The sequence below is a fragment of the Ictalurus furcatus genome, chromosome 14 (genome assembly GCF_023375685.1).
Source record: "Ictalurus furcatus strain D&B chromosome 14, Billie_1.0, whole genome shotgun sequence".
Classification (NCBI taxonomy): Eukaryota; Metazoa; Chordata; class Actinopteri; order Siluriformes; family Ictaluridae; genus Ictalurus; species Ictalurus furcatus.
The window spans coordinates 8,471,449-8,498,977 of NC_071268.1; the positions used below are offsets into that span (position 1 = coordinate 8,471,449).

General features: G+C 38.3%; 1 protein-coding gene across 2 annotated transcripts; it reads left to right on the forward strand.

Annotated features, from left to right (window-relative positions):
* On the forward strand, positions 1–27,444 carry cpeb4a (cytoplasmic polyadenylation element binding protein 4a). 2 transcript variants are annotated; one of them, XM_053641718.1, is made up of 12 exons: positions 1–343; positions 844–2,021; positions 6,116–6,209; positions 12,647–12,724; positions 13,045–13,095; positions 13,212–13,235; positions 13,408–13,584; positions 15,898–15,987; positions 16,596–16,714; positions 17,471–17,585; positions 20,034–20,215; positions 23,145–27,444. In XM_053641718.1, the coding sequence occupies exons 2-12, from the start codon at positions 909–911 to the stop codon at positions 23,370–23,372; spliced, it is 2,271 nt and encodes a 756-aa protein (XP_053497693.1). In that variant the 5' UTR covers positions 1–343; positions 844–908; the 3' UTR covers positions 23,373–27,444. The 2 variants fall into 2 exon arrangements, with proteins under 2 accessions (XP_053497693.1, XP_053497696.1); XM_053641721.1 differs by lacking the exons at positions 1–343; positions 844–2,021; positions 12,647–12,724 and having other exon boundaries at positions 5,572–6,209.
* Positions 27,445–27,529: the final 85 nt, after the last annotated feature.

A 27,529-nucleotide genomic window follows, 5' to 3' on the forward strand; every position in this document is an offset into this window, starting at 1 on the left:
TGAAAGTGATGCGTTGTGTCGTCAAGCAACCAGAGCACGAACACTGACTGCTGGTTCACAGGCTGTGCACTCACACCGACATAACAGCGAGATTTCAGCGCCGGATATTAGCAAACGTGGCCAGACATTCACCGCTTGCCCTTCAGAGAGGTCTCCAATGGCTGAAAACCCGTCTGTGTTGCTGTGACAGTGAGCAGAAGGGAAGCTACCCCTATATATCTCTCTCTCTCTCACACACACACACACACGGGAAACGTCATCAGCATTTTCCTGTAGTTAAATGGTCGAGACCGAGGAGGTCACTGGAGAAAAAACGAGGATTAAAAAAAAAAAAAACCAAACGGTAGGTCGATTTCCTTTTCTCTGATTTGATATCACGACGCAGAGAGGACATCGCGTTGCTTTGCACACACACACACCTTTATTATTGTCATCACAATGATCCATTTGGTGTAAGGTGGACCCTGGTTAGCGTTTAGCACGATATGTACATTTCGGCTTAAATCATACGTCCTCATCTGGCCCATAAAACAATGCAGTCGATGAAATTTCGGCCAAATGATTAACTTCCTGCACATTTGCTGTCGACTGGGATAAAGGTTTTTTTTTTTCCTCATCTGCATTGAGCGTTTCTTTCTAATGATTACATCAGGAAGCAGATCAGATGCTTTCTACAGGCAAGTGCTTTTTAAACCAAAGGGTGTTGTGTGGTGTGGATGTGGGGTGAAGGATGAAATGTACGGATTGATGGAGTGAATGAATGAATGAATGAATATGATGGGTTAATTGTATGAGGCATGGATTAAAAACGTCTCTAACCCCCCTTCCTACCTTTCTCCCAAGATATTCAGAGAAATCAAGGAATTTTTAAAATAAGGAGTCAACATATACTGGATTAGGCTTCCTAAATGGGGGATTACAGTTTTGGAGTCCTGGTTAAAAACAACACGTCTAACAAAGCCGTCTTCCCGGTCAGAATACACCCGCACCTGCAACATCCGGTCCACCAGCCTTCAAGTCCACCTGCTTTCATAAACAGTAATACTCCAAGCAGTGGTGGAAATGCTGGCTCTGCTTGGCTTTTCCCTGCTATAACAGCTCATGCTAATACACAAGATGAGATACTGGAGTCTGACAAAGCCAAGGCCCAACAGCAGCAACAAGAAGACCAAGAACTACAGGAAAAGCGACCTCGTACACCTCAGGGCCACCAAGAAACGGTGAGCATCATGTCTGAACTGGAAAGCGGCATGCCAGAGGAAGGTCAGCTGGACAAGGGGGCTGTAGAAAATGGCAATGGAAAAGAAGGTCTGCGAATCGAATCTCCTGTGTTATCGGGTTTTGACTACCAAGAACCAGCTGGCATTGGGACATTGGCACAGTCCAGCAGCTCCTCTTTGCCCGGCTTCAGCAGCTGGTCCACAGCTATTCCCACCAACCCTTCTGCCATGATGGAAGAGGTGGGTTTCTTTAGCCAAACCGCCACTACTGCTAACACTGCCCCTCCATTGCTGTTCCAAAACTTCTCTCATCACGCAAGTCCTGGGTTTGGAGGGAGTTTTTCCCATCAGATTGGCCCACTGTCCCAACACCACCATCCTCCTCCACACTTCCCGCACCCCCACAATCAGCACCAGCAGAATCGCAGGTCCCCCGCCAGTCCACACCCTCCTCCCTTTAACCACCGCAATGCTGCGTTCAGCCAGCTGTCTCATTTGGGGAATAACCTAAATAAACCGCCTTCGCCATGGGGAAATTATCAGAGCCAATCCTCCACCCTTTCCTCCAGTTCCTGGAGTCCAGGTGGAGGTTATGGAGGATGGGGAGGCTCTCAGGGGCGAGAATACAGACGAGGACTGAATGGAGGCATGACTGCAATTAACTCCATTTCACCACTGAAGAAATCCTTCCCAAACAGCCAGTCTTCGTCACAGAAGTATGCTCGCAATAGCTCAAGCTTCAACCCCAAACCATGGATGGAGGATAGCATAAACCGCAATGACAGCTTCTTTCCTTTTCAGGTAAGAGGCATTGAGCAGGTGGGCTAATTTACTTTTTGTTTGTTTCTATTGAGGAATGAGATTTGGATCTGGCTTATGAATGACAATGAGCATGGGAATATACAGCATCTGTCCAGTAAAAAAAAGGTTTTAAAATTAATTTTCTCCTAATAACTAAATTAACTTAAATGCCACTGACGCCCAGTCACATGATGCATGAAAACGCACTGTGCCAACGTATGCTTATAGCTGTTTGCCATCTACACTTGCTTTCAGGCCAATCTGGTTATGACTGGTAGGCAGTCCTGAGGCTTGGTTTGATGGATGTGTTAGATCACAGTCCAGATGTGCGGTGTACCTCTGCCATTGTACTTCTCCAAGCAGAGTGTGTCGCTGATATAAAAAGACACGTATGAGTGAGTCAGTGTCAGAGGATGGGCTGTATGACGTGCAGCTAGACGGAAATAGGAAGATAAATGGTGTCTGGTGGTGTTAATGGCTCAGGATAGCATGATTATCTGTAATTCTGGACTTCACCAGGGGTCAGTTGTCGTCTTCCACCACCTGTCATGGTGTAATGATAGGGTATGGAACTGTGACATAATTTGTAACAGTCTAGTCACACATAGAGTTTGGTTATTTTGTTCCCAAATACTATTACAAATACATTTAAACATCATTCCAGTATTCTACCTTAGTGTAAATTGGAAGTGTATATATATCTTATACTAGCTGGTTAATATTTACTGTTGCATGCACAGTTTATGTTTACTTAGATGGTGTTCTCATTTGAACCCAGTGGTAACAGTGGGGACTTTGAAAACACACACTGTTGTTTCATATGCTTAGTCAGTCCTCCCCTCTGCACAGCTTCTAGCCTAATTCCAAGAACAGAGCTTGTATTGTGCCTGCAAGCTTTTTTGCCCTCCTCTTTTAGACCAGGCCTGTTCTACTAACAGACAGTTCACAACGATGAGGGACTGCATGCCATTAGTTGGTCTTGTGAAAATATACACAGTATTTATTGCTCCACTTTAGACCTACATTAACACCTTTGACATATTTAAGCTTTGTATAATCACTTATGGGTGTTGAGCCAAATTGAGCACATCCTCAGGTTATTAGATATGTCACCCAATACGTCCTTCCGTACACTACACCGTGACATGCCATGCTAGCTATGGTCGACTCCACAGTTATTGGTAGCCTTCATGAAAATGAGCAAAACTTACCATATAAAATAAGCATTACAATTCAAGTTTTCAAACTCATTACTTTTCCTTTTAACAAAAATAATCTAAAAATCAAAATCTATTTACAATATTAAATAACATTTCAAATGTTTTAAATAAATGTGTCTTACTTGACAAAATCGTTTTCCAGGAACCGTATGGTTGCCTTTGACATTTTGCTTCCCTGGTATATTAAATTTGTAAGAACCCAAATATCACAGTTTAAGCACCACACTGTTTATTTAAATTTTTGGGTTGTCAATTTAAAAAAAAAATCAGCAATTTTTGCCACCTTCATGCAACCCAGCTATTTGGAAGTGTTGCACAAATGAAGTTCTTCCTGAAACATACAAAATGTGTCAACTGAACTTGTCACGAAACATCACTGGAACCACAACTAGCATTGTATGTTGCGGTCAGACGTTTGGATCAAATCTGTTTTGGTTGCAAAAAAGATTTTCCATACAAGCAAATGTACTTGATGTAAATTGTGAAATATGGTGGTCAGTGATTCATTGGTACTCTTTTGTGTCTGGTGGTTCAGCCATTCTTGTGAAGATTGATGATTTAATAATTCTGCTAACGGGATATTTCAGCCCAAAATCTGGCTACCTCTTCCCGTTAAAATGTATACAGTATGCACATTTTATAAAGCTCAAAGCGATGGGTGTTATTTATGCACAATTTTCATGAAGGGTAGCAATATTTCTGGAGTTTTCTGCTGTTGCAATCAAAATTATTCAACCCCCATTGCAAATCAGGTTTATTGTTAACATTTTCAGACTTTAAGCTGTTTGCGATGAACAAATCAAACAAAAGCAATTGAAATAATTCAACACAACGAATGTTGTGAAAGTGGTTTCCTCAAATTCAACTGAAAATGCATCTTATAATGATTTCTCCAGTTTCAAAATCATTCAACCCCTTCATAGCAAGCATCTTTAGTACTTAGTAGAGCACCCTTTTGCTGTTATGTCCTGCTGAATACGAGATGCAGAGCTTCTGGCAGTGTTCCTGAGGAATCTTGGCCCATTCCTCATAAGCAATGGCCTCCGGTTCAGTTATATTCTTGGGTTTGCGTGCTGCAACCGCCTTCTTCAAATCCCACCAGAGATCTTCTATGGGGTTCAAGTCAGGTGACTGTGATAGCCCTGTAAAATCTTCCAGGACTTCTTCTGCAACCGAGGTTTGCTTGGGATCATTGTCCTGTTGGAAGGTCCAGTGACACCCAAGCTTCAGCTTCCTCACAGACGGCGTGATGTTTTCTCCTAGGATTTCCTGATACTTCAATGAATCCATCTTGCCTTCCACACGCTGCAGGTTTCCAGTGCCAGAGGATGCAAAGCAGCCACAGAGCATCACCGAGCCTCCACCATGCTTGACTGTGGACAGAGTGTTCTTTTTTCATTCTTCTTCCTCCAGACAACGCTGATCCATTGTGCCGAAAAGTTCCAGTTTTTTTATCGCTCCACAGAAGAGAATCCCAAAACTTCTGTGTCTTATTTACATGGTTTTGAGCTGAATTTCTTGTGCTTTTGGGCATTACTATGCTCAGTGAAACCTCAGTGCCTGTTGCCACCAAGTCTTGCTGCAGGTCTTTTGCAGTCACTCAAGCGTTTTTTCACAACCTGCCTTCTCAGAAATCTGGTTGCAGCCGTTGATCGCTTCCTTTTTCTGCCCCGTCCAAGTATTTCATACATTTTCTACCCCTAGCCAGTTCAGGTATTTCATGTCTTCCAGCTCAAGCACACCTGGTGCAACTAATGAAGCCCTTGATTAGTTGTATCAGGTGTGCTTGAGACAACACCTGTTTTGCATATTTGTCCTGTTTTGAGGGATTCTATTCAGGGGTTGAATAATTTTGAGACTGGAGAAGTCATTATAAGTTGCATTTTCAGTTGAATTTGGGGAAACCACTTGAAGCATTTGTCGTGTTGAATTATTTCAATTGCTTTTGTTTGATTTGTTCATTGCAAACAGCTGAAAGTCTTTAAATTTTGACAAGAAACCTGATTTGCAGTGGGGGTTGAATAATTTTGATTGCAACTGTGTATAGATGACACTAAAAGCTGATTTTAAGATTTCTCATACTTAATTAAACCCACAACTAACCTTGACTTAACATCGTGACTGCTTCTGTCTTTTTGAAATCTCTTTTTCTGTGCAGTGCCAGTGGGCGTTTACTTCTTCATAGCAGCCTTATTGTACAAAACGATAGTGATCTGTCATGCATTGCCCTACTTCATAGCCCTGTACAATCCATCACAGTATGAGGATTATTTCATTTTCATCACATCACTTAAGACTTACTGAGACAATCTATCGGAAGGTTCTGAGGCTGACCTGTTTAAGTATTTAAAGATCTTCCATTGCACTGTATTGCGCAGGGTAGATCAGGTTTATGGGTTACTGCAAGTCAGTGTCGGTACACAGACAAATACATGCATGGATGGTGTCTGAAAACCCTACCGTAATACTAATTGTCATTACTGTTTAAAAACAAAAACCTCCCACAATTATTCACAGACCTACAAAAAATCTATTGAAGCCCTGCATGTTGTAGGTTTGCTGGACTCCGGTTTAATATCCTGAATAATAACCTGTATACGCCTCATTTGAACTAATTTCTCCGTTCATTTTATCTTCTTTTATTTCAATAAATGTTTCTAATTTCCTTTTAATTGTTGTCATCATATTGATCACCTTTGTGTATAAAATGAATTAACCTTGCCTTGCTCTGATGGCATCTCTACCACTCTACCAAATGCAGACAGGTGTCACAGTGCCTATCCCTCAGTGCAGAGGTGTCTGGGTATAAAAATGAACAGAAAGAGGGGGATCGCAATCTCTAAAGATTACTAACAGTTCTTCCTTGGCTTTCAGCAGGAGCGCAGTCGGTCCTTTGATGGCTTCAGCATGCACTCTCTGGAGAACTCACTGATTGACATTATGAGAGCTGAGCAGGATTCTTTGAAAGGTATGTAATATGCTGCCATCTAAAGAACTATCACTTGCCCAATAACAGATGCATCTGAAACGAATACTTTGGATATTTTCTTGGAGGAAATAAACCGACATAAATATTTGGCAGTCAATTTTGGAAAAATACAGGAATGCCAAAAGATTTCTTTTGCCAAGAGTTACTTTTTGTTTAGTTTTTATACGCCTGATATGGTATTTTGTGTTTACAGTCTGTCCTACTGAATTGGTTAGAGTGCTTTGATACCTTTTACATCTCTTGCCATGTGTATCATTTTGAAGTGGAGTGTAATGGTGTCATAAGTTCATGCGATGTTTAAATTGCAACAATGTTTTGTAATATTTGAGTTCCTCTAAATTCCTCTTATCTTCAGACAGCTTTCACTAAAATACCTGCTCAGAGGCCCAGACTCTATAAAATTGGGTGAAAAAACAGATGTGAAACACCAATGTCCAAGTCAGTTCAAGGAGGTGTCTTTATATGCCTGTCAATCATTTTACCTGTCAATTTAGACATATTCCTATGCCTTTCCTAGATATTTTCCTTGCACTAGCATTTTGAGGTGTGTCTTTGGGAGAACACTGGAGCACGTGGCAGAATTTGTATGTGATCAGAATGGCAATATCCATCCACAACAATTTATTTAGAAACTAGAGATGTATCGGTCAATAAAGACTATTTTTCACACTATGGGCCATCAGCCGATAGTTTAAAAACATCCGATGATCAGGGCCGATTATATCCTGTCAATCAAAAGAGGGCGGGAAGACGCATCGATTTTGTGCTATGTGTAAAGATGACGTCTCTTGTGTGGAATGATGATAAAACTGCAGTTTGTAGATGGATAGACAGATGGATCATTTATTGGTCCTCAAAAAGAGGCGGTTTGTTTCCACAGTGGGTGCGTACAAAAACATAACATCATACATATAGACCATCATAAGCAATCACAGGCATAGAGGGGAGTACGGGACAAGGAGAAAAACATCAGGATCATCATACAACAATGCATCTGACATCACAATGGCTGTGTGTTTAATGTGTTTAATGCTCGTATAGCCATAGGAACAAAACTCCTACCATATATATACCAAATATATATATTGCACAGAAAAAATATATTTGTAGAGTAGTATATTTCATATCCTGTTAATATATAAAAAAGTGCATATTATATATTAGCAGTTTGATGTTAATGATGAAGTAGAAATGCTTTTGTTTGTGCTGAGTGAATGTGAGACTAACAGGAGGATTTTTACAATTCAGTCAATTAATTCTGTTAATATGAATTAATAACATTCAATAAGTTAATAATCTTACTTTAATCTTCAGAATTTAGTTCATGTGTTAATGTTAATGTGAGTAATGTGTTTTCTGTTTATGTGACCAGTTACAGAATTTTCAGAATTGTGGAATTAACTATTATTATTAATTTAAAAGAAGGTATAAAAGGTATCGGTTATTGGTATCGGCCGATATCACTCTGAATAATCAGTTATCGGTATTGGCTGAGAAATTTAGTGTCGGTGTATCTCTTAAAAACATATAAGCTATAAGCTGTTTGTGAGCATGTTTTCTTTAGATGAGAGCACACTTTTTAAACAAATGAACTCGATAGCAATTACATGGTCGCTTTTTAGTAACTTTGCGATTTATATTTAGTGATCTGTCATTGTCATGATTTTCTTGGCCTGTTTATTTCAACATTTCAAATCTAATCTTGCTTACAGTCTGTAGAAAATCTGCTTATATGCACATTACATGTTATCCGATCCAAACTTTTGCCCACAGTTGGAGTGAGGTTTCATGGCAATGTTACCATAACAGTCTGGTCAGTGTGTTCAAGGTTCTAATCGCACTGCTTGTGTTAATAGGTTTTTAATTATTTCCATCTAAGTAAAACATCATCCAGGTGTGATTTATTAAACAGACAGGATGAAGGAGTAGTTTGTGACTGCAGTAAACATGCTCAGTACTTCATGTTTGTCGGTATCCACTGGTAAAACCAGATGACCTCAAATGGCATTACTCAGCTTTTAATCTTACCAACATTAAAAGCCATTGTTTGGGAACATCACAAGAAATATAGGTTTCATCTAAATTCTTCCTTTATTGTGATCAATTCACATCCCACGTCTGCCTCCAAATGGATTAAAACCTGTCAAATTAATAGTTTTTTTCTTTCGGGACTGTTTTACTGCACTAGGAGTGTATTGTGACCCGAACACATGTGCAGATTCCCATAGCGATAGTAATCGGACACAAAGGTTTACATGGCTATTATTCTTTTATTTAATGGATTATACCTCATTCAATAGGATAGATGTTTCATTCACATTGACCTGAACCCAGCTGGGGTGTTCACATGAAGGTGTACTTTTTTTTATTATTATTATTCCTATTGAGATTTCAGTCCGATTATTAATGGGTTATTAGGCTGCATGTAAACAGCCAGTGAGTAAGCCTGCTTCTGAGTAGGTTTGAGCTTATGGACTTGTTGTCTTGGTAATAAGTCTGACAACAGATTTGAAGCACAGGTAAATCCAGGCTCATGTCAAATTGTCAACAATGTAATAATAGTGTACATGGGTAATGGTGAAAATAAACTGCAATTAGCTGTGCATATGAAATAACACCAAGATTTAGTTTTGCAATTTTTTTTTAAGCTCATAAACAGAATATCAGTGTAACACAAGTCTGAACAAATAGCAGTTCAATATACTATACAAGTTATGTTTACTAAAATTCTACAATAGTCCATAGGGGAATTTAGAAAACTTGCCTTCAATGAAAGAGCTTCGGTAGATTTGTAGCAGCAGTTAAAGTATAATAAGGAGAGAATTGTAAATAAGTGCTTTTGGTGCATCCAGCCTAAGTCTCCCAGCATTATAACATTGTGTGCTTCATTCTTCCTGTAAATTACTTTGTAAAATCAATAATATTTTTGATTTGGTTTATATACATATATATTATATTGACAGACTTCTGTTTGTCAGTTGTTGTTATAAAGTAGCATGTGATTTGAGTCACATAACCTCAATTTCAACATTATAGTGCATTTACATGTAGTGGAGAAACCATTATTTCATTGCCTATGTGGTGTGCTTATACAGGAACTAAAAAGGTAAAGACAAGGCTTGTGAATGCTAAACAAATGCCAAGGTGATGAAGAAATACTCGAGTATTCAAAATATTCGGACCTGCCCTAGAATAAATACAGTCCCCTCTGAAACTATAGGAATGGCAAGGCCAATTCATTTGTTTGTGCTAGACACGAAAGACATTTGGGTTTGAGATCAAAAGATGGATGTGAGACAAGAGTTTAGGATTTCAGCTTTTATTTCCTGGTCTTTACATCTAGATGTGTTAAACAACTTAAAACATAGAACCTTTTGTATCAGACCACCCCATTTTTAAGTGAGAAACAGTATAGGAACAGATAAGTCTTGATGTAAAGTAAAGAAAATAACACTTAATATTTGGTTGCACATCCCTTGCTTGCAATAATGGCATCAACCCTGTGATCTACTGTCATCACCAAATTGTTGGTTTCTTCTTTTGTGATGCTTTTCCAGGCTTTTACCGCAACTTCTTTCTGTTGTTGTTTGTTTCTGGGGGTTTCTCCCTTCGGTCTCCTCTTCAGGAGGTGAAATGCTGCTCAATTGGGTTACTTTATGGTGATTGACTTGGTCATTCTAAAAGCTTCTACATTTTCCCCCTGATGAAGTCCTTTGTTGAGTTGGCAGTGTGTTTTGGATCATTGTGATCATTCAATCACTTTGGTAGAAGTTAATATTGGTTCCAGAACATTTGTGGCTAAACCTTGTATTTCTTTGCAATTTCAGAATCTGGCTTTCGGATTCTTACCTCTGATCCGTGTTACTGCATTTTGTGTTATGGCCTCTATATTTCTGCTCTTGAAGTCTTCTTCAAATGGTGGATTGTGATACCTTCACCTCTGCCATGTTGGTGATGTCACTGACTGTTTATGGGTTTTCCTTCACAGCTCTCACAATGTTTCTCTCATCAACTGCCGACCCATTTGTTGTGTTTTGCTCAGTACACCAGTGGTATCTTTCTTTTTCAGGACATTCCAAATTGTTGTAATGGCTATGTCCAGTGCTTGTGCAGTGGCTCTGATAGATTGTCCCTCTTTTCTCAGCTTCAAAATGGCTTGCTTTTCTCCCAGTCTACAGCAAAAACAACTGAATTGGCCTTGCCGTTCGGATAGTTTCGGAAGGGGCTATCATAAGTGTTAGCATTTCTGCTTTATTGACAGCAGCAGTGAAAATGTGGGTGTAATTCAGCCAACTTGCATACTGATTGAACACTGTGACAGATATTATGTCCAGAATCAGTCACTTGATATGAAAGCAAATGTTTAGCTTGCACTGAATCTGGTTCGACATTGAAACATGACAGGTGGCAGGATTACAAAAATTCCCCCATGACAAGCTTTTCTGACCAGGATTTTAATCTGAACAAAGCTCAACCCTGCAACAATAACACAGAACAGCAAAGTCACACTCAAAATGGAGAATTTTTTTACTTCATTGATATCAGGACATGATATGAGTTAAATTTTCCAAGAAGGGTATCTGTGTTAGACCTTGAGGCCACAGCTGTGGCAGGTTGAGAGATATGAAATCCTAATGCATTTCGGTATTAAATCAGTTTACCTTATTCTACGTTACCATTCACAACTCCTCAATCAATTAAGTTTTTTTGTTACTTTGTTCTGGTATATGTGTTCATAGGCAAACCCAATATGTGCACATTGTGCATAGGAAGCAGTAAGCATAATTAATTGTTTTATGTTAAATTAAATCTTTTTTAACTATCAGATTTTGCTAAATAAATAGCATAAAGCCATGTTAAGGTCACTTTGATTATATAAATGTAAAATGTTTATGTAACAAAATTCAGATGTAGGCTAATCCAGCCCAGGAAACAAAGCAGACATCTGATTCTGATGAAGCAGCTCCTGTGTTTGGGGTATGTTCCCATTAATTCAGAAACTGGTTCTTTTCGTTCCAATGCTGTATTTCCTCAGAAAGTTGTAACTAATGCAGCATTAAAGCAAAGATGAAGAATGAAGGACATGATTACCTAAAAGCAAAATAATCAAGACCCCAGCATAAAGTTTATTATGTAGCTGCATAGTACAAAACATTTATTAATTTGATTTATTAAATTTACGGGATATTAATTTGATTATCGCTAATGTGACGGGAGACTTGAAATCCTTTTACTCCTGCTTACAAACTTCCACCAAGAAAATATTCCAACAGAACTACATGGCAAATACATTTGTAAACTAGCATATTTAGTGTAAATATCAAACCGAATATTTCCATTTTTATTCAGTTTGTTTTTATTTGTACAGTGCTTTTAACAGTGGAAATGATCACAAAGTAGCTTTACAGAAATCCGGATGTAGGTTTTAATATGCAAATCAGCAATCCAGAGGTGACCATGGTAAGAAAAAACTCTGATATGACATGAGGAAGAAACCTTGAGAGACTCTTCTTTTTCTGGGTGACATTGGATAGTGGTATTATACATGGGTTTTATTTATATATAAATAAATTATAATGGTATTATAAAGTGGTACAGTCATGTACAGAAAAGACAATCAGTACTAAATGTGTTGAATGTTTTGTATGATTATATTGTAAGTAGCAGTCCTGGGATGAGCATAGGACAGTCTTTATTCTTAGGTCTACAGTGTTCAGATGAGATTATCCACAGCTAGAAGAAGCAATTTGCAGCTATGAAAAGCTCCAGATGAAGAGACAGGAGTAGAGCATCAAGATGGATCAGGGAGGTCCAGTGGATGTGCGGAGCCACAGCAGGAAAAGTGTGCCAGGTTCTGGCAATGGCATCACATTGGGCAGAATGTTTTGAAAGTAAATTGGCATTAATTAAAAGGGGAAAAAATGTGGACAGTGCACCCCACCCCAAGCAGTAACAGTAGCAGTCACTACACACTCACCAGAGACGAACTACAAGCGACTTGTCACTCACTAGAGTGAACATACTAGAGGTCGACCGATAGTGGATTATATCAATACGATAACCAAGTCGGGCGGTACCTGCCGATAACCGCGTAATCAACTGTTAGTTTTTAATATTGATACTGAATGAAAACATAACACTCATATTGCTGAACTTTATTACAAAAATAAACAGTACTGACTGTACCATAAAAATGTACTGTACTTTTTTGAAATGAAATTAATATAGAAATATTAATTTATCTTAATTATTAGTAAATATTAAAGTAAATAAAAGATATACATCCAAACTGAACCAAAAACTAACACTCCAAATAACAATTACAAATGGAGAAATCCAAAATGAATTAAAAATTTAAAAAACACTTCAAATAACACAACAAAATTTGTCAGTGACAGTTTTTATTTCGCCTCTAGAGGCCGCTCTCGTACTGCATGATGACGGCGGACCCTCCTCAGCCGCTCCTGCAACGGACGCAACCAGGAAAACTATTGGTGTGGATTTTTTTGCTGATAACTGATAGTTCCAGCAATCGGTCATCGGTGCCAATTAATCAGCAAAACCGATCGATCGGTCGACCTCTAGAAGATATTGTAGTGTTGACTGTCAGCAACATGATATGTGAAAAATAGTAAGACCCAAACATCAGTTATAGAGATTCAGTGATATGGTGCTCAAAAGTGACAGATTTCCAAATGCCTCATTTGATCAGGTTAAGTATATTGAACAAACGCTTCTTCAGCAGACCAGTGGTGAACAAATTTTACGTGTTTGCCCATGGGGTGTTTATAGTCTGTGTTCGGCTTTGTTGTAGGTCGCTTTGGCTTTTCCCATCCACCTGAGGAAGGCTCTCTCTCTGGGAATGGTATGTCATATTTCACAGTAAAGTTTCCCTTTACCATGCTCTTTCCCCACACACATTATTAGACTTCAATGAGTGATAACTATTCTGAAATCTATTTTGTCCTACTTTGCATGCAGCAAGGAATTATGGAAGACGACGAGGTAAATGCTACATGGTGTATTTGTATTTAGTTTGGCTTCAGGCCTTTGACCATATGTGTATGCTCAGGTTGAAATGTCTGTTACCCATTATACATTCCAATTGTTTTGATCCTTTTGTCTTTTACCATTTAACCATTGAATAATGATAACGGCTTGTGCATGTGTGTGCTAGGTCCGTCATCCCTGTTCCCCATGGAGGATGAGCGCAGTTTTGGGGATGATGAGAGGTCTGAGCAGAGTCTTGGTGGTCTGGGTTCCCCACACTGCTTTCCTCATCAGAATGGTGAGCGTATTGAGCGCTACTCTCGCAAAGTGTTCGTCGGTGGACTACCTCCTGATATAGATGAAGGTAATCTGAAAGTGCAACCAGTCATTTGAACTCTTGCCCGTTGCGCTTCAGCATCTACACACAGGCTTATTGCAACTTTCACAGTTTGTGCTAATTTGAGTTGGATTATATATTCACTGCTTCTTCTATTCAGTTACTTTTTAATATGCGTGTTTCCACCAAGGTTCCAACAACTCTCCTGAAGGAGAACTACAGTTCATGGATGAGTTCCTCTTTTGTATTTCCGCTGCACTGCAGTAACCATGATTCTTACCGTTACAGAACTTATGCAACTGTTAACAGAATGATGCAAACTGTGCATACCAATATTACAGCAGCAAAGTGGAGATAGAAGTTATGTTATTGTTTTACTTTATTTTTGATTTCACTGAAAGAAAGACAAACGCGCTGCAGGGTCGTTCTGCCTTACTGGCTGTGCTGTTTGATATAAAACTAGCTTTAGTAATTTCATTTTCATTTAATCTTTTTAATTTGCGGGTAACTGAGTTGATCATTCCAAGCTCTACCCGAATGATTCCAGTCCACAGAAAAGTACTTAATTTGATGCAGGAACTACAGTGAGGGAGAAAAAAGTATTTGATCCCCTGCTGATTTTGTACATTTGCCCACTGACAAAGAAATGATCAGTCTATAATTTTAATGGTAGATTTATTTGAACAGTGAGAGATAGAATAACAAAAAAAAATCCAGAAAAACGCATGTCAAAAATGTTATAAATTGATTTGCAATATAATGAGGGGAAATATGTATTTGACCCCTCTGCAAAACATGACTTAGTACTTGGTGGCAAAACCCTTGTTGGCAATCACAGAGGTCAGACGTTTCTTGTAGTTGGCCACCAGGTTTGCACACATCTCGGGAGGGATTTTGTCCCACTCCTCTTTGCAGATCTTCTCCAAGTCATTAAGGTTTCGAGGCTGACGTTTGGCAACTCGAACCTTCAGGTCCCTCCACAGATTTTCTATGGGATTAAGGTCTGGAGACTGGCTAGGCCACTCCAGGACCTTAATGTGCTTCTTCTTGAGCCACTCCTTTGTTGCCTTGGCCGTGTGTTTTGGGTCATTGTCATGCTGGAATACCCATTTTCAGTGCCCTGGCTGAGGGAAGGAGGTTCTCACCCAAGATTTGACGGTACATGGCCCCATCCATCGTCCCTTTGATGGGGTGAAGTTGTCCTGTCCCCTTAGCAGAAAACACCCCCAAAGCATAATGTTTCCACCTCCATGTTTGACGGTGGGGATGGTGTTCTTGGGGTCATAGGCAGCATTCCTCCTCCTCCAAACACGGCGAGTTGAGTTGATGCCAAAGAGCTCCATTTTGGTCTCATCTGACCACAACACTTTCACCCAGTTGTCCTCTGAATCATTCAGATGCTCATTGGCAAACTTCAGACGGGCATGTATATGTGCTTTCTTGAGCAGGGGGACCTTGCGGGCACTGCAGGATTTCAGTCCTTCACGGCGTAGTGTGTTACCAATTGTTTTCTTGGTGACTATGGTCCCAGCTGCCTTGAGATCATTGACAAGATCCTCCCATGTAGTTCTGGGCTGATTCCTCACTGTTCTCATGATCATTGCAACTCCACGAGGTGAGATCTTGCATGGAGCCCCAGGCCGAGGGAGATTGACAGTTCTTTTGTGTTTCTTCCATTTGTGAATAATCGCACCAACTGTTGTCACCTTCTCACCAAGCTGCTTGGCAATGGTCTTGTAGCCCATTCCAGACTTGTGTAGGTCTACAATCTTGTCCCTGACATCCTTGGAGAGCTCTTTGGTCTTGGCCATGGTGGAGAGTTTGGAATCTGATTGATTGATTGCTTCTGTGGACAGGTGTCTTTTATACAGGTAACAAACTGAGATTAGGAGCACTCCCTTTAAGAGTGTGCTCCTAATCTCAGCTCATTACCTGTATAAAAGACACCTGGGAGCCAGAAATCTTTCTGATTGAGAGGGGGTCAAATACTTATTTCCCTCATTAAAATGCAAATCAATTTATAACATTTCTGACATGCGTTTTTCTGGATTTTCTTGTCGTTATTCTGTCTCTCACTGTTCAAATAAATCTACCATTAAAATTATAGACTGATCATTTCTTTGTCAGTGGGCAAACGTACAAAATCAGCAGGGGATCAAATACTTTTTTCTTTCACTGTAAAAGGTTTCATTAACATACACCTCTGGAACTAAAATCATCCCTAGTTCCAACAGTAGAAATGCCTCTAAAGCTCCTGAATAAAACATTATTGTGATGCAAATGTGCCTAATATGCAAATGATAGCATTGTTTGTAATGGTGTTAATATGTCTTGTTTTAGATGAAATAACGGCTAGTTTCCGTCGGTTTGGACACTTGTTTGTGGATTGGCCTCACAAAGCAGAGAGTAAGTCCTACTTTCCACCAAAAGGTAAGTCTTAGTTATAAAGTTGTACTGATGCATATGACTATGTCCCATTTTGATGAATAAATCATCAAATCCTCACACTTTTTAGAGTAAATGTTGATGTAAACCTTACAGTCACATGTCTCTTACCTCTTTATAGCAACATCAAGCCTATTTCCCATTCCAAACCAAGTCTGTTTATGTATCTGTTTACATGACCGCGATATACATTCATAGACTTTCTCCAAATTAATTGGCGAAAGCTAAATCACATCTGTCTGTCCCTTGACAAAGGTCGCAGCCAGCACAAGCTATAATAGATAAGTCAATTTTCAGATACTAGTTGTAATTTAAACAGGACATTAAACCTATTGTAGTTCTTAAGTTCATAATGTTCATATAGAACTCATTAAGGTAAATGCTCTAATTAAATAATACATAAAAAAGCCTGCTGACCTGGGTCATTAGGTCCAAGCATGGTAAGTAATCCACACTGGAGGATGTTATATAAACTGTATCACCACAGAGGTTAATACAAAACTATCAACATATTTTTGTGATAAAGCTATAGAAGTTGCTGTTTCTCTACTTAATAATACTAAATAAGTGTGCAAAATGTCCTCTTTTCCCAGGTTATGCATTCCTACTGTTTCAAGAGGAGAGCTCAGTGCAGGCGCTGATAGATGCCTGCATGGAGGAGGATGGGAAGCTCTACTTGTGTGTGTCAAGCCCCACCATCAAAGACAAGCCTGTAAGAGCCAACAGCCTACATATCCACTCCATCTCACAAAGTAGTTTTAACCTTCTGCACGATTCATGAAAAGAGGCAGTGGCCACTTTGCAACAGTGCTCTCAAAGTAGGTGCAGTTAAATATAAACCTACGGAGTAACTCTGAACTTCTGCACACATAGTGTTCCATTTGCACAGCATATGGGTCAGTGGAGCTGTGTTGCAGTGCCAAAACTCACAACATCAGGGTTCTCGCAGGTTTTTGAAAAAAGTCTCGAAAGGTGTGAAATTGAGGGTCTTGACATGAAATGCATCAAGTGACCTTTTGCAGGCCATATTTTAGTATGTTCTAGTTCTTCTCAGGCAGAAGTAAACATAATATTCCGGCCCAGACTTTTCAGTCCTTCATTTGTCCAAAATTCATTTGTGAAGGTGTCAGAAATGCCTTATAATTAAGAATGTATCAATACCCTTTTGTTCAGACCAATTACGAGAACGAATGTATGATTTTGGTCGAAACAGTAACTGGGCATCAATGGACATGTTATTTAGCTCTGTTTATGTTCCCCAGTTTATTTAGTGGCCCTGTAAAGCAAATATGTGCACATTTATGCACATACGATACTAGGCTCTTGCTTTATAATGTCAGCCAAGTGCATTAGCTAACCACATTTAACTTTAGTTACCTTGGATTAGCTATCAGTGCATCCCTATTTATAATAAAATAAAAACTGGTCATTTACAGCTGAGGCCAAAAATATTGCTGTGTATTATTAGGTACAAATCCGTCCATGGAATCTGAACGACAGTGATTTTGTAATGGATGGGTCTCAGCCTCTGGACCCCAGGAAAACCATCTTCGTTGGAGGAGTGCCTCGACCTCTTCGAGCAGGTATGAAGTTGGGATTTTGAAGACATTTATCTTTTTTTTTTCCTCTAATGGACATGATTTGAAAGCCAAACTTGTATTCAGGTTCACCAAAATGTATTTTTCTCCATTCCATTTCTCCATTTTAAATTTTATTTTCTTTATCGGGAACTGACTGTAGCCTGCTTTAAATTAGGGTGCGTTTCATTTAATTTAGATGTACACTATAGGGCCAAATATTTGTGGACACCTGACCTTCACACCCATATGCCAGTCTTCCCTAAACTGTTGGCACAAAGTTGGAAGCACACAATTGTCTGGAATGCTTTTGTATGTTGGAGCGTTACAATTTGTCTTCATTGAAACTAAGAGGCCTGAACATGTTCCAGCGTGACAATGCCCATGTGCAAAAAGCAAGGTTCATGAAGACATGGTTTGCCAAGGTTGCAGTGGAAGAACTCGAGTGTCCTGCACAGAGCCCTGACCTCCTGAACACCTTTGCCATGAATTGGAACACCGACTGCACCCCAGACCTCCTCATCTGACATCAGTACCTGATCTCATTAATGCTCTTGTGGCTGAATGAGCAAATTCCAAAAGCCACGCTCCAAATCTAGATGAAAGCCTTCCCAGAAGAGTGGAGGTTCTTAGCAAAGGTAACAGCAAAGGTGGATAGAATCTGGAATGGGATGTTCAAAAATCACATGTGGGTGTAATCGTCAGGTGTCAAAGTTTTGGCCATTTCGTATACGAGAGTAAGTTGGGGTGTGCCATATGCACATGACGTAAATAAGGGATTCGTGGGCAGGAGCTTGAATCCACACACCTGAAGCTGATTCATGGCTCATTTTGATGTTGTATGACTGGTTCATGAATCAGACAGAAATTAATTTGTACATCATTCCGTGTGATTAAATATGGGCTTGTTTCTATGTAACTTCGATGAATGTGTGTTTGGTAAGTTGGCCATATGTTGTATGTTTACTCTATACATGGGCAAACAGCTGAATAATTATCATAATTAAAGTAATATACCTTAAAGGAATATTCAAGGTGAAAATAGCTAATGTGGGGGAAAAAAACATGTTCTTGTTTATATATTGTTAGAAGTACCAGCTGGCATTTATACAAGCTTTGCTTCCTTATTGGCTTAAACATTTGGGGTTAATTAGTCTTTTCACACAAAATTCAAATGTCTCCAGTTAGCATGCTTTTCAATTATATACTTGGATTTCAGCACAAGTCTGACTTGTTAAGTGATTATACTACATGTTAAGGCAATGAGCTGTGGTTTTCTCTCCTATGCCTATGATTTTTGCCATCGGTCCATCTATGAGTCTGTCCATGTGTCCATCTGAAATAGTTATTCTTCAATAGCTTTCCTTCCTGTTTGATGTATGTTTTAAGATTTTATTTCAGCCATACAAATTAGTAACAAGTATATCTAGACTCGATGGCAGTGGAGGCATCCATATTGAGTTTTTTGTGATTGTTGTGGACAGAAATGCTTGATTTTGCTGCGGCTACTTAAATTAACTACTTAAATTGTCGAAATTGCAGTTGTATTTCATGGTCTTTCAGAGTGATGTTTGTTAAATGAGACATTTTAGCACGTGAATCGAAGGGGGCTTTGACTGAATGCCTGTTGTGATGACATCACATGATGTGTCTTGGAACAAGTCTGTGGAAAAGCCCCTCTGAATATTCCTTGAAATTTTCGTTCATTTTGCGTTAATTTCTGCAATCACAAATTCACAAAATCCTGGATGGACTGTCTAAGTAGTAATAATTCACATAGTTAAATGCTGTCCCATAAACATAAAATGTCTTCCTTTAGCGTGACATGTGCTGACTGCTGGTGCAGCACAAGTTAACTCGCGGGTCAAGTTATATTTTATAGGTATACGCTGCACTGTACTGTATATTTTGCTCAGTTTTGTCAGTGTTTCAACATCCCTACATGTTCCTGATTCTGAAAAAGATCGTCTGTCATTCCTGTAAGATGATTTATCCAATGAGTAATAAAAGTTACAGCTGATGCCCAGAATCCATCATCGGCTGAGTACCGGTTAAGTACAGGGCGGGATATGGGAACTAGTAGCACATGCCAAAGTTACAGCATCAAATTTTTATATGAGCCATGGTGATTTAATGCCCTAGAATGAGTACACATCTTTCAGTCAGTAGGCTAATGTTAGCTAAGTATCACAAATAACATGTGGCTCATCACTGATTTAATTGAGGAGTCCAAAAATTGTGATTTAGTGTATGCTAAGACATGAGTTTTTGTTTTTTTGTTTTTTACTGCAGTGCCGCAGTCACTGGTTATATCGTGTGTCTTCTGGGACAGTAATGTTTCAGTCGAGCTGACGCTACTTTTGTGTGTGTGTGTGTGTGTGTGTGTGTGTGTGTGTGTGTGTGTGTGTGTGTGTGTGTGTGTGTGTTTTGTTTGTTTGTTTTTCCCTGTGGCAGTGGAGTTGGCGATGATTATGGACAGGCTGTACGGAGGGGTGTGTTATGCTGGCATTGACACTGACCCTGAGCTGAAATATCCTAAGGGAGCCGGACGTGTGGCCTTCTCCAACCAGCAGAGCTACATTGCTGCTATCAGCGCTCGATTTGTGCAGCTGCAGCATGGCGAAATTGATAAACGGGTTGGTCAGGGCACACAATGGGGTGGGGGGGGTGGGCGGTATAGCTGAGAAACAAATGACTAGATCAGAGGTTCCAGCTTAGCATTTTAAAGCTCATGGCCCACACAACCAATCACAAAGCTTCATGGCCCACACCAGGCTGGAAAGATGCAATTACAGTTCCAACACCATAATCAACATGGGTAATCGGAGAAAACCGGACTACACCAGCTACATTGTGGCTTTATAATGACCTCACATTGTTTAAAGAAGAAGCTGCCCGGTCAGGTCTTCACAAAATGGCATCTGTAATTAATGCAAAGATCGTATGAGAATAAATGAATATTACACACCACTTAACATAACCACTGGTAGTGCAGGAAATTTCTTATAGTGGAAAAACCTCTGCTTATATCAATGATGCTATCAGTAATCTCAGATAAATTAATATTTTTAATTGACAGGCAACATTCAATTAAACTACATTATTATTCTTCTTATTATTAATTTTTATTATTGTGGGAAGACCATCAGACAAAATACATTCAGGTTGCTGAAGACAACGGTTAAGCTGGAATTCCTTTTCGTTCTAAAACCAGATAGAACCTTATAATACTAATGTCATTTGTGTCATGAATGTGGAAGGCAAACATTACACTGTATACTTAATTATTGAAGCTCAAAGATGTGATAGATCAAAAATGGTAGGTTTTGGTTCAGGTATATAATTTCAGAGCAGCACACCAAATGTCTTTGACATGTGCAACTTGGTTTGTACAAACTTACAAATGACCACTAAATTACTTAGTAGTGGTGACGATCAGTGAATGTTTTTGTAGTATTTTAGTATGCCATGGTGTTTAAGGAAACATAAACGCAAAACAATAACAGATGGAACGTTTTGTGAAAAAGTCAACGGTGCGTCAGATTATACAATGCATGAGCTAGCTGACAAAAATACACATTTGTCTTCCTGCCGTTTATAAAAGGATACGCCTATTGTGACTCATCAGAATGATCAATGATTGCTTTTTCTACTTTGAATAATATATAGTGCCCTCCACTAATATTGGCACCCTTGGTAAATATGAGCAAAGAAGGCTGTGAAAAATTGTCTTTATTGTTTAAACTTTTGATCTTTTGTTCAAAAAATTCACACACATACTCTGCTCTCATGGATATCAAACAATTGTAAACAAATCACAGGTTAATTAAAAAAAAAATTTGTTAAATATAGGTGTGCAACAATTATTGGCACCATTTTATTCGATACTTTGTGCTACCTCCCTTTGCCAAGATAACAGCTCTGAGTCTTCTCCTATAATGCCTGATGAGGTTAGAGAATACATGGTAAGGGATCTGAGACCGTTGCTCCATACAGAATCTCTCCAGATCCTTCAAATGTTGAGGTCCATGCTGGTGGACTCTCCTCTTCAGTTCACCCCACAGGTTTTCTATGGGTTTATAGTCAGGGGACTGGGATAGCCATGGCATGACCTTGATTTTGTGGTCAGTAAACCATTTTTGTGTTGATTTTAATGTATGTTTTGGATCATTGTCCTGCTGGAAGATCCAACCACGGCCCATTTTAAGCTTTCTGGCAGAGGCAGTCAGGTTTTCATTTAATATCTGCTGATATTTGATAGTCCATGATGCCATGTATCCTAACAAAATGTCCAGGTCCTCTGGGAGAAAAACAGCCCCAAAACATTAAAGAGCCACCACCATATTTAACCGTGGGCATGAGGTACTTTTCCATATGGCTACCTCTCTGTGTGTGCCAAAACCACCTCTGGTGTTTATTGCCAAAAAGCTCTATTTTGGTTTCATCTGACCATAGAACCTGATCCCATTTGAAGTTCCAGTAGTGTCTGGCAAACTGAAGACACTTGAGATTGTTTTTGGATGAGAGTAGAGGATTTTTTCTTGAAACCCTTCCAAACAACTTGTGGTGATGTAGGTGACTTCGGACTGTAGTTTTGGAGACTTTCTGACACCAGGACGCAACTAACTTCTGCAATTCTCCAGCTGTGATCCTTGGAGATTTTGTGGCCACTCCAACCAACCTCTTCTGTGTGTTGAGACGATATAGACACACGTCCAATTCTAGGTCGATTCATAACATTTCCAGTCGACTGGAACTTCTTAATTATTGCCCTGATGGTGGAAATGGGCATTTTCAATGCTTCTGCTATTTTCTTATAGCCACTTCCCATTTTGTGAAGCTCAACAACCTTTTGCCGCACATCACAGCTATATTCCTTGGTCTTACTAATTGTTTTGAATGTCTAAGGGAATTAGGCCTATGTGTTACCTCATATTTATACCCCTGTGAAACAAGTCATGGTTGAACAATTTCCTGTTCCTAGGTGTATTTAAAAGATATGAAATATCAATGGGAATATACTTCAAATATATTTTTCTCATATGAATTCATAGGTGTGCCAATAATTGTTGCACATATATTTAATAAAGTTTTTTTTTTTTTTTTAATAAAAATGTTTAGTTTGCAATTGTTTCATATCCATGAGAGCAGAGTATTTTTATGAATTTTTTTTTTAATCAAAATATAAAAAGTTTAAATAATAAAGACAATTTTTCACAGCCACCTTTGCTCATATTTACCAAGGGTGCCAATGTTTAGTGGAGGGCACTGTAGCTATAGAGCATAATTACAACCAAACTATTTCAACTTCACCTCTGAATACATTTTTTGAAGATTTATTTATTTATTTTTTTGTAGAGTTACAAGTAATTAGCCATTTAATCTCATTTTCCGCTGGGGTACTTTTGGGACTTGAGTATATTTCAGGAGTCGCAGGATTACAAGATTAGCTTGTAACCTAAAGTGGATAATCTTAAATTGTTTAGAATAAAATCATGATCCATCCTTGTAGCCTTCTTCCATTCCTTTCATTTCTTTGTGCTAATGATCTTTCTCGCTCTCCAGGTCGAAGTGAAGCCATATGTCCTGGATGACCAGCTGTGTGATGAGTGCCAGGGCACACGTTGTGGGGGCAAGTTTGCACCCTTCTTCTGTGCCAATGTCACCTGTCTGCAGTACTACTGTGAATACTGCTGGGCAGCCATACATTCACGTGCAGGGCGAGAGTTCCACAAGCCCCTGGTGAAGGAGGGAGGAGACCGGCCTCGCCATATCTCCTTCCGCTGGAACTGACCCGGCACACAGGATGACTGACCTAGCATACATGCACTTTTATTTTTTTGGTTACATTCTTTTTATTTAGATTTATTTTTAAAGTCTGAAATTTAATTTATTCTAAGTTTTTAATTTTTGGAAATAATGACGATAAAAGAAGTGTAATCTCAGTTGTTTAATTTTTTTATTTTTTTTTGCCGGACCGCCAAATAGGTCGGCCAAGAATAGTAAATATCCCTAACTGATTGAATGACTGACTAATCGATTCCTTATTGTTGAATCACGCATGCAAAAGATCTTAAAGGGTTCTCACGCGGTGTAGATGCAGATTTTTGGTTTGGACTGGTATTATGAACAATTATTTATTTATTTGCCGATGCTGCAATATTCACTTGGGAAAAAAAATAATTTAAAAGCACTGCATGCAGCAATAAATAGCTGCTATACATCGGTACTCTGCTAATCACAGGCAGATACATACACTTAAACCGGTGAATAACATCCAAGAATGATTGTTGTCTTTGGTGTGTGTTGACTAACAGCTAACAGGGCTAAGTTTACAACTAAGACATGAACATATCCTATATCTCAGTCAAACTAGGTATTATGAAATCGATTCAAGCTTAGATTTCCCAAGATCAAATTTGATCCTTTCACCACTGTATAGCCATGGTGATAGACTTAGCATAATGTTTTTGGTAACACTGATCAACATACTGTAGCTAATAACAGCTGTTCAGTTAGAAAAACACTAGAAACCTGGAATAGGCCAAGCAACATGATATATAGGAGCTATATTCCTATATTTCCATGATCTACATTTGACGTCACATACATTTTAGATAAGATATTTACCTGAAGCGTGAAATGATTTCTTGGTCTCATTGACATTCAACATGGAGGAAGCGAGAGGTCACCTTGAACCTGCATACACAAGTTGACCAGGACGTCATTTATCACCCTGTTGGCTGCGTTTGCGGTCCGGCTAACCAAGATTAATGAAGTTTTAATTTAATGAACGTCTTAATTTGGTGTGCATGAAAACTTGAATGCTTTAGACTTCTCAATATAGGTGTTTAGAGTGACTTGACTCTAAATTGCTGTTTTACTTTTATCATTCTACTGTTGAGACCTTGCCTTTTTGTTGTGATGGGTCGCATTTAGGACATGGACAGAACTACACTTTAAAAAATAAAAAAATAAAAAGTAGTTGACTCGGTAGAGAAAACAGGCAGGATCATTAAAGGTGCACATTTCACTGTAATTTAAAAATAATTAATGAATGAACATGGTGTTGACTAGTTTTGAGACCGCAAGCTCAAATAGTTGCACAAATAAACACATGTAGAAACTATTCTAGCAAGAAACACTCGGACCTTACTAGCAAGAGACCAAACCTACTGTAAAACTAACAAGATGCAGGTTTTTAAAAGGCTGTTTGAGCATCACTGGCATGTTTAGGTGGAATTGCGTTGGCCACTGAGGCAGATATACTGCTAATAGTCTAGATAAATATGCATATTAATTTCACTCACTGCAGGCACTTGCAATCACTTTAACATGATCATCTTGGATTATACTCACATGACGTGCTCAGTATATGTCTAAAGATCTCAAGGAGTAAGCACACGCTTGTGTTGCCTGTTCCACAGGTCAGACTGACCAAAGATAAGCCTTAGAGATAACAAATGTCTTGACCTCCCTGAAATTACTGTTGTGCAACGCAAGTAGGGCAGACTAGTGTTCGTCATTTGATTGAAAAAAAAACACATCTAATAAGATTACTTAAGAATAATTATGCTTGTGATGGTAACAGCAGTAACATTGCTCACTTGTCAGGGAATTTGTGCAAATATTGTAGTGCTAATGAGAATTACCATGTGGTGTATTGATAGTGCTTTATTGCATGTTTTTTCCCCAAGAGTTTTTTGCCGTTCTAATTGAGCAGTGTAGTAGCTGAACGCATTTTGAAGAATTTTCTGTCACAGAGAAACGGATATTGTTTTATACATGGTATGCTAATTTTTGTACTGTGTTTTCTAGATGGTTATTTTCTCATTAACATAAACATATGCACTACTTTTTCTATATATTGTTGTTTTTTTTTCCCCCCCCCCAAGTCATTTAGGCACTTTTTTTTCCACAAACAAAATGTCTTTTTGCAATACCTCATTTTTTGTTTTTCAATTGTTGGGTATAGATTTTGTACCTTTGTTATGAAGACACATGGAAAAAAGGCAAGAATTAAGAAAGTAAAAAAAAAAAAAAGGTCATTAATAATTTTAAGTTAAGCTTTTTTTATATATATATAAATATAATCGCAGGAATAAATATTGACATATAAAAAGGAGGAAATCTTGAAATTTCAAAACACTTTTAGAAATATATAACACACCAACCTGCTATTGATAATGAAACTGATATTACTCCTCATTAGTGATTGTGGAAATAAAATTACGAGCAATGTAAATAAGGTTTACGATAGACTGTACTTTGTACCACAATTAGGAATGTTCCATCGTGAAATATCAATGCTTATCGCTATAGAAGTATATAAGTGTGCATGTACATTACCAGTCAAAAGTGTGGACACACCTGCTCATACGTTATTTCAATTACGGACTATTTTCAAATGATGATAAAAAATGAACACACATGGAATTATGTAGTGGCAAAGAAAAAAGTTTTAAACAAATCAAAACTATTTTATATTTGAAATTCCTACACAACATTCCTGATCTTGTACACTCCAGGCATCTTCTCGACCCGCTTTACGAAGCTCCTAAATCGGCCGATCCCCTCACCGAGTCTCCAAAATGCAAAATAAATACTACTCTTTATTTTTTTCGGAGGAACCATTTTATTTAATATTTAAGTAAAACTACTTATTAAAATGTATATTTTGATTCAGAAATCTATCTGAGTCCTTAACTTTAACATTTGTCTTAGAAACGATTTTCAGCAATTTTTTTTTTATTATTATTATTTTTTTTTAATCAAAACATCTTCAAGATGAATGTAAAATATCTATTCACCTTACTGTTGTGCAAACTTTTGACTGGTAGTGTATACACGTTATAATAAATATAAACCCGAATGCAAGAAAGGCTAATGTATGAATATTAATATGCATGAGATAAATTTAAGCTAATATGGTATGATATGGCTTCAGTAAAATTACAATCATGTTTTATGTAACTTCTTCCAACCTCACTGAATTATAGCTTTCTTGTTCTCAAGATGGGTAAACTCCAATATTAGCTCTCGCCAATATACTCCAACATTCAGAATCTTTTTATTTTCCTTTTTCATAAAGCCCACAGTGATTCGGGCCTCTGAGACTTGAATGTGATACATCTTGCGAAATAACCTCAAATTATGTGCAATATGGTTATCTCTCCAAAACCAATCTCTGCAGTGTATTTCTTGAGTTGCTCACACACCCACCTCCTCTCATTATAACCTTTTCTTCATTCTCTGATTTGTACTAAAATGCCACTATGTGTAAAAAGAAAAAAACAACAAAAAAGGTTATTTTTTACTTTTTGTGTATTCACATATTTTCCTACTTAATTTTATGCTACTGTGATTAAAATAATTGTAAATATTCGGTGAAGAACGTATGAAACGTTATATTTTCAATTGGAATGTTGAACTTTTGTCATTCGAACATAACTAGCGATTGGTAAAACGGTACGCTTATTAGAATTTCAAGTTTTATTAATCACAATATTGTGCATCATGTCTACAGAAAAATAAGAAAAGTATCAGAATATTCTTGGTGTAACTGCTAATTTAAATTGACATAGTTTATAACTATCAGAAGGTTGTATTTATCAATAGATTTTTATAAGAGGTCTAATTTTTTGCTATGCCATTTATAAGTTTAGATTTTCTTTTTTTTATATATATTTTACCACCGTATGGAATTGAGGGAAAGAAATCATTGTTTTATAGTTGGGTTAGTCAGTGTGCTGTTGTAGTTGAGTCCAATGTCTTAATTATTTGCAGCCAGCTATTTATAACAGTATGCCTAATTTTTAAGTATTTGTATTGTGAAATGTTGAATGAATAAACTTAATAGCAAGAACTGCTGTAGTGGTCTTTTCTGATCTAAAAATGCATGATTATGAAATTAAATGGCCCGTGATTTGTGTGTGTGTGTGTGCGCGCAC

Coding starts and splice junctions, on each gene's coding strand:
- cpeb4a (XM_053641718.1), top strand. CDS start 909: ATGGGGGATTACAGTTTTGGAGTCCTGGTTAAAAACAACACGTCTAAC. Junction 6,210..12,646: donor TGAGCAGGATTCTTTGAAAG/GTATGTAATATG, acceptor TTTCGCCTCTAG/AGGCCGCTCTCGTACTGCAT. Junction 20,216..23,144: donor ATGGCGAAATTGATAAACGG/GTTGGTCAGGGC, acceptor CTCGCTCTCCAG/GTCGAAGTGAAGCCATATGT.